This window comes from Coregonus clupeaformis, chromosome 20, assembly GCF_020615455.1.
Source record: "Coregonus clupeaformis isolate EN_2021a chromosome 20, ASM2061545v1, whole genome shotgun sequence".
Classification (NCBI taxonomy): Eukaryota; Metazoa; Chordata; class Actinopteri; order Salmoniformes; family Salmonidae; genus Coregonus; species Coregonus clupeaformis.
Window position 1 is genome coordinate 15,669,738 of NC_059211.1, and position 17,625 is coordinate 15,687,362.

Consider the following 17,625-nt stretch of genomic DNA (forward strand, 5'->3'; position numbering starts at 1 on the left):
TCTGTCTGTCTGTCTGTCTGTCTGTCTGTCTGTCTGTCTGTCTGTCTGTCTGTCTGTCTGTCTGTCTGTCTGTCTGTCTGTCTGTCTGTCTGTCTGTCTGTCTGTCTGTCTGTCTGTCTGTCTGTCTGTCTGTCTGTCTGTCTGTCTGTCTGTCTGTCTGTCTGTCTGTCTGTCTGTCTGTCTGTCTGTCTGTCTGTCTGTCTGTCTGGCTGGCTGGCTGGCTGGCTGGCTGGCTGGCTGGCTGGCTGGCTGGCTGGCTGGCTGGCTGGCTGGCTGGCTGGCTGGCTGGCTGGCTGGCTGGCTGGCTGGCTGGCTGGCTGGCTGGCTGGCTGGCTGGCTGGCTGGCTGGCTGGCTGGCTGGCTGGCTGGCTGGCTGGCTGGCTGGCTGGCTGGCTGGCTGGCTGGCTGGCTGGCTGGCTGGCTGGCTGGCTGGCTGGCTGGCTGGCTGGCTGGCTGGCTGGCTGGCTGGCTGGCTGGCTGGCTGGCTGGCTGGCTGGCTGGCTGGCTGGCTGGCTGGCTGGCTGGCTGGCTGGCTGGCTGGCTGGCTGGCTGGCTGGCTGGCTGGCTGGCTGGCTGGCTGGCTGGCTGGCTGGCTGGCTGGCTGGCTGGCTGGCTGGCTGGCTGGCTGGCTGGCTGGCTGGCTGGCTGGCTGGCTGGCTGGCTGGCTGGCTGGCTGGCTGGCTGGCTGGCTGGCTGGCTGGCTGTGGCTGGCTGGCTGGCTGGCTGGCTGGCTGGCTGGCTGGCTGGCTGGCTGGCTGGCTGGCTGGCTGGCTGGCTGGCTGGCTGGCTGGCTGGCTGGCTGGCGGCTGGCTGGCTGGCTGGCTGGCTGGCTGGCTGGCTGGCTGGCTGGCTGGCTGGCTGGCTGGCTGGCTGGCTGGCTGGCTGGCTGGCTGTGCTGGCTGGCTGGCTGGCTGGCTGGCTGGCTGGCTGGCTGGCTGGCTGGCTGGCTGGCTGGCTGGCTAGCTGGCTCTAGGCTGGCTGGCTGGCTGGCTGGCTGGCTGGCTGGCTGGCTGGCTGGCTGGCTGGCTGGCTGGCTGGCTGGCTGGCTGGCTGGCTGGCTGGCTGGCTGGCTGGCTGGCTGGCTGGCTGGCTGGCTGGCTGGCTGGCTGGCTGGCTGGCTGGCTGGCTGGCTGGCTGGCTGGCTGGCTGGCTGGCTGGCTGGCTGGCTGGCTGGCTGGCTGGCTGGCTGGCTGGCTGGCTGGCTGGCTGGCTGGCTGGCTGGCTGGCTGGCTGGCTGGCTGGCTGGCTGGCTGGCTGGCTGGCTGGCTGGCTGGCTGGCTGGCTGGCTGGCTGGCTGGCTGGCTGGCTGCGCTGGCTGGCGCTGGCTGGCTGGCTGGCTGGCTGGCTGGCTGGCTGGCTGGCTGGCTGGCTGGCTGGCTGGCTGGCTGGCTGGCTGGCTGGCTGGCTGGCTGGCTGGCTGGCTGGCTGGCTGGCTGGCTGGCTGGCTGGCTGGCTGGCTGGCTGGCTGGCTGGCTGGCTGGCTGGCTGGCTGGCTGGCTGGCTGGCTGGCTGGCTCACACCTACTCATTCCAGGGTTTTTCTTTATTATTACTATTTTTTACATTGTAGAATAATAGTGAAGACATCAAAACTATGAAATAACACACATGGAATCATGTAGTAACCAAATAAGTCTTAAACAAATCAAAATATATTTGACATTCTTACAATAGCCACCCTTTGGCTTGATGACAGCTTTGCACACTCTTGGCATTCTCTCAACCAGCTTCATGAGGTATTCACCTGGGATGCATTTCAATTAACAGGTGTGCCTTAAAAGTTAATTTGTGGAATTTCTTTCCTTTTTAATGCGTTTGAGCCAATCAGTTTTATTGTGACAAGGTAGGGGGGGTATACAGAAGATTGCCCTATTTGGTAAAAGACCAAGTCCATATTATGGCAAGAACAGCTCAAATAAGCAAAGAGAAACGACAGTCCATCATTTCTTTAAGACATGAAGGTCAGTCAATACGGAATATTTCAAGAACTTTGAAAGTTTCTTCAATTGCAGTCGCAAAAACCATCAAGCGCTATGATGAAACTGGCTCTCATGAGGACTGCCACAGGAAAGGAAGACCCAGAGTTACCTCTGCTGCAGAGGACAAGTTCATTAGAGTTAACTGCACCTCATATTGCAGCCCAAATAAATGCTTCACAGAGTTCAAGTCACAGACACATCTCAACGTCAACTGTTCAGAGGGGACTCTGTGAATCAGGCCTTCATGGTCGAATTGCTGCAAATAATCCACTACTAAAGGACACCAATGATAAGAGACCTGCTTGGGCCAAGAAACACGAACAATGGACATTAGACTGGTGGAAATTTGTTCTTTGCTCTGGAGTCCAAATTTGACATTTTTGGTTCCAACCGCCATGTCTTTGTGAGACGCGTTGTAAGTGAACGCATGTGTAGTTCCCACCGTAAAGCATGGAGGAGGAGGTGTTATGGTGTGGGGGTGCTTTGCTATTGACACTGTCTGTGATTTATTTAGAATTCAAGGCGCACTTAACCAGCATTGCTACTACTGCATTCTGCAGTGATACGCCATCCCATCTGGTTTGGGCTTAGTGGGACTATCATTTGTTTTTCAACAGGACAATGACCCAACACACCTCCAGGCTGTGTAAGGGCTATTTTACCAAGAAGGAGAGTGATGGAGTGCTGCATCAGATGATCTGGCCTCCACAATCTCCCAACCTCAGCCCAATTGAGATGGTTTGGGATGAGTCGGACGGCAGAGTGAAGGAAAATCAGCCAACAAGTGCTCAGCATATGTGGGAACTCCTTCAAGACTGTTGGAAAAGCATTCCAGGTGAAGCTGGTTGAGAGAATGCCAAGAGTGTGCAAAGCTGTCATCAAGGCAAGGGTGGCTATTTGAAGAATCTCAAATATAACATATAATTTGATTAGTTTAACACTTTTTTTTTTTGGGATACTACATGATTCCTTATGTGTTATTTCATAGTTTTGGTGTCTTCACTATTATTCTACAATTTATCAAATAGTAAAAATAAAGAAAAACCCTTGAATGAGTAGGTGTGTCCAAACTTTTGACTGGTACTATATACAGTATCTGGTACTATATACAGTATCCCCTCAAAATAACTCAACATACAGCCATTAATGTCTAAACCGCTGGCAACAAAAGTGAGTACACCCCTAAGTGAAAATGTCCAAATTGGGCCCAATTAGCCATTTTCCCTCCCAGGTGTCATGTGACTCGTTAGTGTTACAAGGTCTCAGGTGTGAATGTGGAGCAGGTGTGTTAAATGTGGTGTCATCGCTCTCACACTCCCTCATACTGGTCACTGGAATTTCAACATGGCACCTCATGGCAAAGAACTCTCTGAGGATCTGAAAAAAAGAATTGTTGCTCTACATAAAGATGGCCTGGGCTATAAGAAGATTGCCAAGACCCTGAAACTGAGCTGCAGCACAATTGCCAAGACCATACAGCGGTTTAACAGGACAGGTTCCACTCAGAACAGGCCTCGCCATGGTCGAACCAAAGAAGTTGAGTGTACGTGCTCAGCGTCATATCCAGAGGTTGTCTTTGGGGAAATAGACGTATGAGTGCTGCCAGCATTGCTGCAGAGGTTGAAGGGGTGGGGGTCAGCCTGTCAGTGCTCAGACCATATGCCGCACACTGTATCAAATTGGTCTGCATGGCTGTCGTCCCAGAAGGAAGCCTCTTCTAAAGATGATGCACAAGAAAGCCTGCAAACAGTTTGCTGAAGACAAGCAAACTAAGGACATGGATTACTGGAACCATGTCCTTTGGTCTGATGAGACCAAGACAAACTTATTTTGTTCAGATGGTGTCAAGTGTGTGGCGGCAACCAGGTGAGAGTACAAAGACAAGTGTGTCTTGCCTACAGTCAAGCATGGTGGTGGGAGTGTCATGGTCTGGGGCTGCATGAGTGCTGCCGGCACTGGGGAGCTACAGTTCATTGAGGGAACTATGAATGCCAACATATACTGAAGCAGAGCATGATCCCCTCCCTTTGGAGACTGGGCCGCAGGGCAGTATTCCAGCATGATAACGACCCCAAACACACCTCCAAGACGACCACTGCCTTGCTAAAGAAGCTGAGGGTAAAGGTGATGGACTGGCCAAGCATGTCTCCAGACCTAAACCCTATTGAGCATCTGTGGGGCATCCTCAAACGGAAGGTGGAGGAGTGCAAGGTCTCTAACATCCACCAGCTCCGTGATGTCGTCATGGAGGAGTGGAAGAGGACTCCAGTGGCAACCTGTGAAGCTCTGGTGAACTCCATGCCCAAGATGGTTAAGGCAGTGCTGGAAAATTATGGGGATTTGTTGCCAGCGGTTTAGACATGAATGGCTGTGAGTTGAGTTATTTTGAGGGGACAGCAAATTTACACTGTTATACAAGCTGTACACTCAATACTTTACATTGCAGCAAAGTGTCATTTCTTCAGTGTTGTCACATGAAAAGATATACTCAAATATTTAAGGGGTGTACTCACTTTTGTGAGATACTGTATATATATGCTAAATGGCTGTCATTTTTGACAAATCTAATGTAGGATCATTATTAATATCTAAAGGCTTGATTCTGTCGACATACTTGAGGCACTGTTTGTTCAGATAGGAGAGAAAGGCACTACAATGTTACCAACCTTGCAATCTGAGCGGAGGCAGTCAAGATTTTGAAAGTATTTAACTGTAAAGAAAATTGTTTAAAACCTGGATGTTTTTTGTCATTTTATGAGACATGTCTTACCTTGTTCTGACCATAGGAATGTTAAGGGGATTATTTTATAAACACTTATTCATAGTCATATGCAATTGAAACAAGTATCTCGCTCATGTTCTCAACTTTCTTTCATTGTCCAGCAGCCAAAGACACAATCCTAGTCACCGATTGCATTTGCAGTGCACTTTTGAGAAGTGTTTTTCCGCTAATTGCATTTTTGAACATTCACGTTTATAGCCTACTGCAGTGTGCGCATTACTGCACTTATAATGTGAAGAAATGGCCTATTAGTTTATAAACGTTTTCAATTAGCGGGAAAACATCGGATAGTAGATTGACATAGTCTAGTGCTTTTGCTGTTCGTTACTCATCTTGTTGGCTGACTAAAAGTAAATGTGGACAGTTCTTACATCTTCAATATGCGAATTCGATAAGGACGAGCGCCGTTGAATCCCCGATGTGTTCGTCTTCACTTGTAGCCGACTTCGGAGCTGCGATGCCTGTAAAAAGGACACGATCACGTGACGGGCATTGGCTAATAAGAATTGAGATATCTGAGAGAGTCGTGAGTGAGAGGTGCTTCGGCGCAAGGCAATTGGCAGCCGGGAGAAGGGAATTATAATTATTATATTCAGCCCAAGGGCACAACGGTCACCTTGGCCGAAATGGCATGGATTTTTTTAGGGGCATTACGGCAACACAAGGGGGCATCGACGGCCATGACTGTCAATGCTGCCGGGAAATTCGAGGCCTGCACTTAACCACACCCAATCCATTTGGGCCGTGCCCCCCCCTCCGAACTCCTCCAATTAAAATGCATGAGAGCGACGTTGTTCTCGAAGCATTCAATTACCGCATCCAGCACACAAGTGCATCCCCGTCCGGTCCTTCCGCAGGTGTTTATAAAACCAAAACAAGCCCCTAAGTTGGAAACATAAGCCCCTTGCCCCCTTGTTTGAAAGGCAAATCTCCTCTCCACTCTGCTTCGGGGAGCCTGCAAGGCAGCAAAAGGAGGCTTTGGCTGCGTCCCAAATGGCAGCCTGTTCCCTATATAGGGCCCTGGTCAAAAAAGTGCACTATATAGGGAATAGGCTGCCATTTGGGACGTAGCCTTTGTATCATTGGGAGCTCTAATACGAGGCAGCCACTCATTATCACACTGTAGTAATTAGGGCCCTGCCTGAGTGTCTCTCTCTCTAGTTGTCTCATCAGCAGGCAGGAAAGAATGGCAGCTGCTGTAGTTAAAAGTTAATTAAAAGATAACCATTCTAGTGTTTACACGTGATTCTAATCCCAGCCACTAGCTCCAGTATTATTTGAGTACGATTTGTATTTGTTCCGGGGGCCTCTCATTAAGGCGTTGAGGAATTAGAGGAGTCATTGTTGTCGCCCTCTCTGAACATATTTTGTTCCTTGCCTCACGAGGAAATAGAAGGGTTTGGTGATTTGTTAGTGGAGGGTCCTACACAAGGGCTAAGTGGTATTATTGCAAACATTGCTTATTGTGACCCCCTTATTTGTGCTACCTTAATCTTAGTAAATGCCAATGTTGTCGTATATGTCATGTATGACTGTTGATAGCACTAGCCAGCTATGTTAATGTATTACCTATAAATGTGTTAGATGTATAGTCTTCAAATATGGCCATTGCGCTAAAATGTTAGCTTGGATCCACATGTGCTCACAGAGCAAGGGCTACATGTATAGTCCTTATATAGGGCCCTTGCGTTAGTGTTATCTTGGATCCACCTCTCACCACAAGTGCTGAGACCAAATAACCCCAGTAGCAACAACAGTGATACAAAACCCCCAATGTGCAATGTGACAAAGCCCAACTTTAGAAGTGACCTGCATAGGTGAGTGAGCCCAATCTCTCTGTGCTCTGATTGCAGCAGGCTCCCTGTGAACCCTATTACCAGACACTCTGGCCAAAACACGTCTGGTGCGATCCTTGGCGCAATCTGCCGCAGCTCGATTTAATTTCCTCCTGTACGTGTAATTATATTTTTCAGGCGTTCCCCTCGGGTGGTGGCAAAGGTGAGGCTAACTTTAGACAGTTTGTTTCAAAGGGAGGCACTCTGAAAATATTGAGGATACCCAAAGAGAGACTGTTGCAACAGCTCTCACTCTGAACAAATTCGTATTTTTTTCAGCATGTAGAATTGGCTCGTCAATGCTTCTGCGTTAGTAATAAGCTATGTATCACTCTGTGTTTCTTGGTATTGTGTCAAAATGAATCCTCCCACTGTATTATGTCTGCACCATATGTGACTTCGGTGTGTGTGTGTGTGTGTGTGTAGGGTGGTGAGAAGGGTGGCCAGGGTGATGCCATGTTGGAGGTGGTGAGCCTGCAGAGGGAGACTGAGAGGAGCAACGGGGGACGCGGCCGCCTGGCCTCTCCGGCTGAGGAAGAGGAGCCTGAGGAAGGTATAGAACTCTCCCTCTCTCTCTGTTTTAATCCTCTCTCCCCTCGTATCTCTCTCTTTCCATCTCTGACCTTCTCTTTTTCTCTCTTAAACCTCTCGCACTCTCTATCCATCGATCCATCCATCCATATACGTTGCCCTGAAGACTTATTAAGATTGCGTTGTTGTTGATTTGTTGGCTAGCCTTTCAATCACAGTCCAAGGTCAACATCAGAACTTGCACAGCTCCCCAGGTAAAATGCCTTGGCACATTGAATTCCATCCGCCTCGGCACATTGAATTCCATCCGCCTCGGCACATTGAATTCCATCCGCCTCAGTCACACGGACGACATAATTGTATTACCTAATATCGCTTGATTGAAAAATACACTACACCCACCCCCGAAATGCTGGAAAACTTGCTATGTTCAATTTCAAAGAAAAACGACCTGAGTCTTGGAGCTTACTTAGATTGCCTTTAGAAAGAGTGTGTACAAGGTGAGAGAGAAAAAGAAATAGATTGCTTTGGCACAAATGGCTTGTTGGAGGAGCATTTGTTTTATTTATATATTTCGGGCAATTGTTTCTCCTCGGTGGCGGGAACACCTCATACAAATGAGATCATCTGTCCAGATATTCCCCCTGAATTGAACGTTATCAACACGTTGGCTCACTTTGCATTTTCCTGAGGCTCGCCCCCCTCCTCGTATTTGGCGGCCATGAATCAACTGTGAAGTTTAATTTAGTTTGGGGGTGTGTGTGTGTGAACCGCTGTGAGGGGGAGGTGTTGCCAGGCGTGTTTGTGTGGGTGAACGTTTGTGTGTGTTTGCGCTTTTGTGTCTGTGTGTTTCAGAGGCGTGTCTGTGTGTGTGTACAATGTGTGTGTCTCAGACAGTGGGGAGGTTTTTTTTGGGCGGCGAGCGAGGCTGAGGCGAGACTGAAACTTCCAGAGGCTTTGGATGGGTTCTGGAGGGCTCACTGTTTTCACTGGAGCACAGTCCAATCCAGTTAAGTGGGGTTGGCTCATTGGTACCGCCGCACTGCTGCTGTGGCATAAGACCACCTGGTACCCATCTCGCCCTCCCTCCCCCTGGCTCTCCCTGCCTGGCTTGACTCAACACTACACAGCTCTGGAAGGAACACACTGCCTGCCACTGGTTTACTTACCGAAAGGATTTCACTGCTCATTTTAGGAATGATCATTGTGTTTTCCTATTTCCACCATCCTATTGAAAATATGAATATTGAATGAGTAAGGTTTTTAGTTTGGAAACTTAGGTCATATTGCAGTCAGATGCAAATAGAGGAGTAAGAAAACCAAGGGTTTTACATGGCATAGATACAGGACACGAAATGCATCCTCAGACTTTTAATGACTAGTGAAAGTAAACAAACATAAACAAACCCCCTTCTTATTACAGGACTCTGTAAGTACACTGCGTACATATCAAACCAGAGCCGCCAGAAAATGTGTAGCGAGCTGTCATTTCCCCCAGTACTTTTCAATCTGGCGTGGCGCCGCCACATTACTTTCAAAGCAGCAGCACAGAACACGTTTACCAGACATATTCATTAGTTAATGTAATAGAAAAACTTAGAAAAAATCAAGGAATTCTCTGCAGATCCTCTCAAGCTCTGTCAGGTTGGATGGGGGACCTGCACAGCTATTTTCAGGTCTCTCCAGAGATGTCGGGTTCAAGTCTGGGCTCTTGCTGGGCCACTCAAGGACATTCCGAGACTTGTCCCGAGGCCACTCCTGTGTTGTTTTGGCTGTGTGCTTAGGGTCGTTGTCCGGTTGGAAGGTGAACCTTCGGCCCCAGTCTAAGGTCCTGAGTGCTCTGGAGCAGGTTTTCATCAAGGATCTCTCTGTACTTTGCTCCGTTAATCTTTGCCTCGATCCTGCCTAGTCTCCCAGTCCCTGCCGCTGAAAAACATCCCCACAGCATGATGCTTCCACCACCATGCTTCACAGTAGGGATGGTGCCAGGTTTCCTCCAGATGTGACGCTTGGCATTCAGGCCAAAGAGTTCAATCTTGGTTTCATCAGACAAGAGAATCTTGTTCCTCATGGTCTGAGTCTTTAGGTGCCTTTTGGCAAACTGTCATGTGCCTTTTACTGAGGAGTGGCTTCTGTCTGGCCACTCTACCATAAAGGCCTGATTGGTGGAGTGCTGCAGAGATAGCTGTCCTTCTGGAAGGTTCTCCCATCTCCACAGAAGAACTCTAGAGCTCTGTAAGAGTGACCATCGGATTCTTGGTCACCTCCCTGACCAAGGCCCTTCTCCCCCGATTGCTCAGTTTGGCCGGGCGGCCAACTCTTGGAAGAGTCTTGGTGGTTCCAAATTTCTTCCATTTAAGAATAATGGAGGCCACTGTGTTCTTGGAGATTTTCAATTCTGCAGACATTTTTTGTTACCCTTCCCCAGATCTGTGCCTCTCTCCACCAGCTTCATGAGGTAGTCACCTGCATTTCAATTAACAGGTGTGCCTTATGTTAATTTATGGAATTTCTTTCCTCCTTAATGCGTTTGAGCCAATCAGTTGTATTGTGACAAGGTAGGGGGGGTATACAGAAGATTGCCCTATTTGTTAAAAGACCAAGTCCATATTATGGCAAGAACAGCTCAAAATAAGCAAAGAGAAACGACAGTCCATCATTACTTTAAGACATGAAGGTCAGTCAATGCGGAACATTTCAAGAACTTTGAAAGTTTCTTCAAGTGCAGTCGCAAAAACCATCAAGCGCTATGATGAAACTGGCTCCCATGAGGACCACCACAGGAATGAAGACCCAGAGTTACCTTTGCTGCAGAGGATAAGTTCATTAGAGATACCAGCCTCAGAAATTGCAGCCCAAATAAATGCTTCACAGAGTTCAAGTAACAGACATCTCAACATCAACTGTTCAGAGGGGACTGTGTGAATCAGGCCTTCATGGTCGAACTGCTGCAAAGAAACCACTATTAAAGGACACCAATAATAAGAAGAGACCTGTTTGGGCCAAGAAACACGAGCAATGGACATTAGACCAGTGGAAATGTGTCCTTTGGTCTGGAGTCCAAATTTGAGATTTTTGGTTCCAACCGCTGTGTCTTTGTGAGACGTGGTGTGGGTGAACGGATGATCTCCGCATGTGTATTTCCCACTGTAAAGCATGGAGGAGGAGGTGTTATGGTGTGGGGGTGCTTTGCTATTGACACTGTCTGTGATTTATTTAGAATTCAAGGCACACTTAACCATCATGGCTACCACAGCATTCTACAGCGATACGCCATTCCGCCTGGTTTGGGCTTAGTGGTACTATCATTTGTTTTTCAACAGAACAATGACCCAACACACCTCCAGGCTGTGTAAGGGCTATTTTACCAAGAAGGAGAGTGATGGAGTGCTGCATCAGATGACCTGGCCTCCACAATCCCCTGACCTCAACCCAATTGAGATGGTTTGGGATGAGTCAGACAGCAGAGTGAAGAAAAATCAGCCAACAAGTGCTCAGCATATGTGGGAACTCCTTCAAGACTGTTGGAAAAGCATTCCAGGTGAAGCTGGTTGAGAGAATGCCAAGAGTGTGTAAAGCTGTCATCAAGGTAAAGGTGGCTATTTGGTTACTACATGATTCCATATGTGTTATTTCATATTTTTGATGTCTTCACTATTCTACAATGTAAAAAATAGTAAAAATAAAGAAAAACCCTTGAATGAGTAGGTGTGTCCAAACTTTTGACTGGTAGTGTATGTTAATAAGATATTTACGTTTTTTTATTTTTAAGAAATATGCAAAAAATAAATCTAAACCTGTTTTCGCTTTGTCACTATGGGGTATTGTTTGTAGATTGCTGAGGATAAAAAAAAAACATTTTAGAATAAGGCTGTAACGTCACAAAATGTGGAAAAAGTCAATGGGTCTGAATACTTTCCGAAGGCACTGTAAACGCAACACGATTGCCTTAACGTGAACTCAAGCTACTTTGCCTGACTGAATTTGGAATAGAAAAGACATACATGGTTATATAATAGAATACATTGTACAGAGAGCAGACCATACAGTCGACTGCTGCAGAGTGGCACAGCTCAGCCATGACATAGCAGAAAACATGCAGTTTTACTAAAACGCAAAACGCGACTAAACGTTAGCTACGTACCCACCTTATCTAAATAGCAAAAAACATGCAGTATTACTAAAACCCAAATGCAAAACCACAACTAAATGTTAGCTACGTACCCACCTCATCTAAATAGCCTAATGTCCTACTGAAATTGCTCAGCAGTAGCTGATGCATCTGCAGTGTGCACAGTGAGAGTGACCTGATAATCGAAACCTACAAATAGTCTATCTGAGCTGAAGGCTATGTCTAACGGTATCTGCCGGTAAACCATGAGAGAGAATAAATGACCTGATAATGAGAGAAATAGACGCCATAGATTACTAGAATAATCCTATATAAAAGAGTCTGAAATAAACTCTTAAGAGACCTTCCCAAAAGAGACAATGAACGCTTGATCACTAACACTGATCGCCATGTGGGTGTTTAGCAATCCCACCACATGCTAGTATAAACAGCCCATCCAACACGGTGGACACTATAGCAGCCTTGATTAGTCATCGCATAGCTATACGACGTCAGCTTCCCCACTAAGGTCCAGGGTGATAACTTAAAATCTGAGGAAGAAAGGTTAGGATTAGGTAGAAGTATCCATTTAAAATGAGGCTGTACTCCTGTGAATATACAGTGCATTCGGAAAGTATTCAGACCCCTTCCCTTTTTCTACATTTTTTTTACGTTACAGCCTTATTCTAAAATGGATTTTTTTTTAAAATAATCCTCATCAATCTACACACAGATTCTTTAGCAAATGTATTACAAATAAAATACAGATACCTTATTTACATAAGTATTCAGACCCTTTGCTGTGAGACTCAAAATTGAGCTCAGGTGCATCCTGTTTCCATTAATCGTCTTTGAGATGTTTCTACAACTTGATTGGAGTCCACCTGTGGTAAATTCAATTGATTGGACATGATTTGGAAAGGCACACACCTGTCTATATAAGGTCCCACAGTTGACAGTGCATGTCAGAGCAAAACCAAGCCATGAGATCGAAGGAATTGTCCGTAGAGCTCAGAGACAGGATTGTCGAGGCACAGATCTGGGGAAGGGCGCAAAAACAATTATGCAGGGTATAAGATGCCTGCTTACGCACTATGTACAAACATGTATGAGAAAGCACATAACCTTGCTTACTACTATCCTGAAGGAACAATAGAGGAGCAATAGAGAACTTGTGCCCACACCCAACTTGTGCCATGTCTTGAGGATACCTGGATCACCTATTGAGATGTATTGTATTCTCCCGAGTGGCGCAGTGGTCTAAGGCACTGCATCGCAGTGCTAGCTGTGTCACTAGAGATCCTGGTTCGAATCCAGGCTCTGTCGTAGCCGGCCGCGACCGGGAGACCCATGGGGCGGCGCACAATTGGCCCAGCGTTGTCCAGGGTAGGGGAGGGAATGGCCGGCAGGGATGTAGCTCAGTTGGTAGAGCATGGCGTTTGCAACGCCAGGGTTGTGTGTTCGATTCCCACGGGGGGTATAAAAAATAATGTATGCACTAACTGTAAGTCGCTCTGGATAAGAGCGTCTGCTAAATTACTAAAATGTAAATGTAAATGTATTGAGAGGTGTTTAATAAGGTGAAAAGGAGACCGGAATAGGAATAATTACAGAAGAACACTGATGAAATAATATATTTTATAATTTACACATTAAAAAAAATTCTGTGTATAGTGTTGAATTAATCATTACAGAATAACACTGTAATCAGATGAACAAATAGGTTTTATGACAGCAAATGGAAAAAAATAATGTTCAACTTTCTTTTTTGTCCACTGCTTAAAGGGCAATTCCACCAATTTTCAACTGCATTTTCAGTATCTCCAGCACAATACCAGTGTCTACATATGTGAAAACTGTATGTTTTGTAGAAAAAAATAGAATGTTAAGTTCTACCTGATGCCATTGCTCAACAAAAAAAAATAGTCGTTTTTAAACACTGTGATATTCACTGTGACTTGGGGAGCAAGAAAATACCCCATCTCTGGCTACCCCATCTCAGTTTTTCTTACTTTTAATCAGTGGTGGGAACATAAATTATTTTTCAATCGTTTCATTCTGAACAGAAACATATATATTTTTTATTCCGTTCCACTGTTCTGACCAGCAAAATAAAATTCTGAACCGGTTCAAACCCACCAAAAAGTAATGGTTCATATTGTTCCATTCAGTTCCTTTTTAAACCTCTGAAATAAAAAATATTTAGCTCGACATTAAATTACTTCACCAATGGATAGAGCAGCTTGTTACGGAGCGGGAAAGTTATGTATGCATGCATTGGACAGACAATTGTAGTGTAGGGTGCGAGATGCGACTGACATTTCTCGGGTGAGGACAGCGCTGGGCATGAAGCGCTGGGCATCTTGTTGTTATGACATGCATTAGCTATCTGAATTAAGCCCACAGAATTATACCTACAGAGGAGCGGCTTCTATGAAGGAAATTTGAATGTTGTTGAACTTCAGAGAGTTGGCTTAACTAACGTTGGACCAGAGCTAGCCCTTGATCATGACTCTCACTTCAATTACATTACACATAATGCCGCCTAGAGTTTGAGAGCTAGACCAGCGCTAGCTAGCTAACAAGCTTGTGTGTTGTCCATTTGAAGTTGTTGTCTCTGGCTCTTTTGATATCATATTCAGAATGAATAACAACAAGGTTTGTGGTAGTTTGTAAGGGTTTGATCCACCTTAGGCCATGAGTGTTTCAAATTCATATGAGCCGACAAGAAAAAACCCAGCCGTATAGTCATAGCACAGATGAAAAGAGAAGCTTTATTTTTATTGTTATTATTATTATTGTTATTATTGTTATTATTATATTTTGTCATGAGATCAGGAAAAACTCCAGGCCCCAGAAAAGACACGTGAATTTTGCGGCACCACTTGAACATGTGGTTCCACCTCTGTATCAAACACCTTTAACCCCAAAAGGCTCGCTGTTGATGGCCACTGCAGGTTATAAGTTAGAACCAAATATTTTTTTGCCATAATTGGGCCTTTTTGAATGCGGGAAAAACAGGAGAAATAACATCACCATTTGGACTCCAAAGGTGCCCAGAACACACATTCCAATGATCCAACAATGTAAACAGAGGTGGCTTTTCTGGCTTCCCGCAAGCTCATCTTTTCCAACACGGCATTTCTCCATTTTTTCCGTGACAGCAAGCCGATTCTTACTTGATGGGTTCTTGATTGTAAGAGGTTGGAATCCTCTTTAAACAAGTTTTTTGTTAGCAAGCCTTGTTATCCAGGGAAACCTACAATAAGTACATTTACAGCGCATCAATACAGTCGGTTACAGCTTGCAAGTGCTCTGGGTACATTTTCTACATTCTACTGTACCTAACTCTGCTCTGCTGAAGTGGTACCATTCCATTGCAACTCCAAAAAGAATAATAGTCGCTTTTGAGTGAGAAGTCCGCCCACACCTGTCTTTTGAACCGTGTTGTCACCTCCTTGGCGGTAGAGAGGCGCTCTCCAAGGCCGGCGCTGTGTTAAAAAAGCCTTGCCAGGGAGGAGAAGCCATTCATATTAAATGTACAGGCATTTCTAAATGCTCTGCTGCGTTGCAGCTGTCGGTGGAGGCGGCGTGAAAAGAAAGCCATTCAGGGCTTTCTAGCTGGAGGTCAGCCGCCATTGTAGACTGGACTGAATGCTTTCCCAGTGTGTGTGAGGATGCTTCTGCCTGCACATTTCTCCCCAGTCACACGTGCACATGCATTTTCTTGTGTTCATGTAAATTACAATGTGCAGCAATGTGACCCGGAATGTCTCCCAACTGTTGCCATTTTGAACCATTTCATGTGTCTGAAGGTACAGATTCTGCCTTCCCGGTGGTCCCGGGAATCATGTGCACTATAGCCCTATCGTTCGCCAATCGGATGGCTTAGATGACCGTGTCTGCAGTAAAGTAGCAGGCATAAAAGAAAGCAACAGCAAAGTTGAGACTGTGTGAGATTTGAAAACGTTTAAAACCATGACTAGAGAGAGACTTTCAACGAATACAGCAAAGAGATGCTGTTTTTAGGAGTGAGTTCATGTTTAAGTTCTTACTCAGCACTGTCAACACTTTGTATTCAACACTTTTATAAGCCTTAAAATGTGCTTTCTTCCTATTTCCACTCAGTGCTACTACAAGCACTGCAGCAGAATAAAATCGATAGGCTTGCGTTGTTATTATTAGCAGCTTGCGTCTTTTTGAATATCGAGGAATATTTCACTTTCTCTGTTCATATGAGTAACGACATGAATTTGTGCATGATGCAGAAATAATGCGGTGCGACTTGAGTATTGCCGTTAGCTGGAAGACTGTGTCCCTTTTTGGTCAGTGTCAGTGGAGGAAATCGAGAGCGGACCCTTAGTCTGCTGCTCTCTCTCTCCGCTGAGACTGACCGTCCGATGTAGGCACCATCAGCCCAGTAAAATCAAAAGCAAATTATTTAAATGTATGGTCACTCAGCTGTGCCTCACAAGTAGTACAACAACGGATCTATTACCGGTGTGATCATATAGCCTACCTCAAGTTTTGAAATATAATTGGGGAAAAATGGCCCGAACAACAATACATTGGCAGGGCAATTCAAGCAAAGCCAATATGCAGTGATAATGTATTGGGCCTTTAGCTTACTGCGCAAACCTCATTGCTACAGTACTGTTTTAATTGGTTAATGTTGCATTGGCTTACGTTTTTTAAGTCATGTTTAAAAAAATCTGAGCGGTAGATCTCGGCTTGCATTTTGACTCAAAGTGATCTTGACTCAAAAGGTTGGTGACCACTGTTCTACAGTTTTCCCTGTTAACACTATCAACGTTTCCCTTTGCAACATACTAAAACAAAACTATGCAAGAGATTTTATTGTAGGCAGAACACATCAGAGTAGGATTTTATTGCATTGACACGCACGACTCAGCCCATACTCTACACAGACCGGTGTGGCATAACCAATCAGAACTGCAGTAGGCCTATATGCAAATAGACCATTGCCATATATGGATCTGTGCCGTTTACTTTGAACTGGACTGTGTTTACAGTATGAGCGGTCGTGAGTAGCTCTCGCTTGTTTTGAAGTTAAAGCGAGAGCTGCATGTAGCCACGTGTGCACATTTTGTTCATATCCTTTGCTAGTTAGTGAGTTGTTAGCCCAGTTATAGAACATTTGTAGGCAGCAATAGGGGAATGATTGATTCCTAGAAGAGCACAAAACGTGTACATTTCTAGACATCTTTGAAAAGAGAGTCAGGTAAATAGCTTTTTTTTTTGTCTTAAAGGGGCAGTGTTGCATTTTGAGACAGGCTTGTAGTAGCCAATAGGCAGAGGATAGCATAATTTGTCTTATTCTCTGTAATAATGGTATGGGAATAATAATGCATTTTATTTTGTAAATAGGTTTCTTGCATCAAACAACACAACAACATTTTCAGTCACCTCCTTGTCTGAATGACAAGTGGATAAACAGGTTAAGGTCAAGCCCTGCATGTTTTCTTCAAATGTCTCATGGAATGTAGGACTACATTGAGCACCACACATTGGCTGCTACTGTAGGCTGAATGATAGAAGAGCTATTTCCATGTTAAAATGTAATAGGATGCATTTTCTCCATTGTTTTTGATGGTAGACCACTCTGGTAGGCCCACATAATGATCAAATAGCCACAGTAGCCTACTTGGCCACTGTTAAAACTATAATTTAAAGCGGGTAGAGCCTCAGTGTTCACAGTAAACGCGTGCTTGAAGTTGCATGTTTGCGCTCAGCAGACCAGAAATTTGCTCAGTACCAAACAAATTAGAGGGAACATTGCTGACCAGGTGAATCCAGGTGAAAGCGATGATCTCTTATTGATGTCACTTGTTAAATCCACTTCAATTAGTGTAGATGAAAGGGATGAGACAGGTTAAAGAAATACTTTTAAGCTTTGAGACAATTGAGACATGGATTGTGTATTGTGTGCCATTTAGAGGGTGAATGGGCAAGACAAAATATTTCAGTGCCTTTGAACGGGATACGGTAGTAGGTGCCAGGCGCACCGGTTTTTGTCAAGAACTGCAACACTGCTGTGTTTTTCACGCTTATCAAGAATGGTCCACCACCCAAAGGACATCCAGCCAACTTCACACAACTGTGGGAAGCATTAGAGTCAACATGGGCCATCGTACCTGTTTTCGACACCTTGTAGTCCATGCCCCGACGAATTAAAGCTTTTCTGAGGGCGAAAGGGCGTGCAACTCAATATTAGGAAGGTGTTCCTAATGTTTTGTGCTCTCAGTGTAGTTTGTGAGATATATATAGGCTTTCTATGCATTTGAGTAAGACAATATACTCTGCATATTGTTTGAGATATACATTAGTGTATGTAGTCTGAGATACAGTACCTATAGAAAGTCTACAC

The 17,625-nt window shown here is 45.5% G+C and overlaps 1 protein-coding gene across 4 annotated transcripts in view; it reads left to right on the forward strand.

Moving 5' to 3' along the window:
- LOC121533712 (rab GTPase-activating protein 1-like) overlaps positions 1-17,625 on the forward strand; it is a 170,347-nt gene that overhangs the window by 36,340 nt on the left and 116,382 nt on the right. For all 4 annotated transcript variants that reach the window (XM_041839880.2, XM_041839882.2, XM_041839883.2 and 1 more), the window contains exon 11: positions 7,022-7,148. In XM_041839880.2, the coding sequence (XP_041695814.2) occupies positions 7,022-7,148 (127 nt within the window). The remainder of the gene's footprint in view (positions 1-7,021; positions 7,149-17,625) is intronic.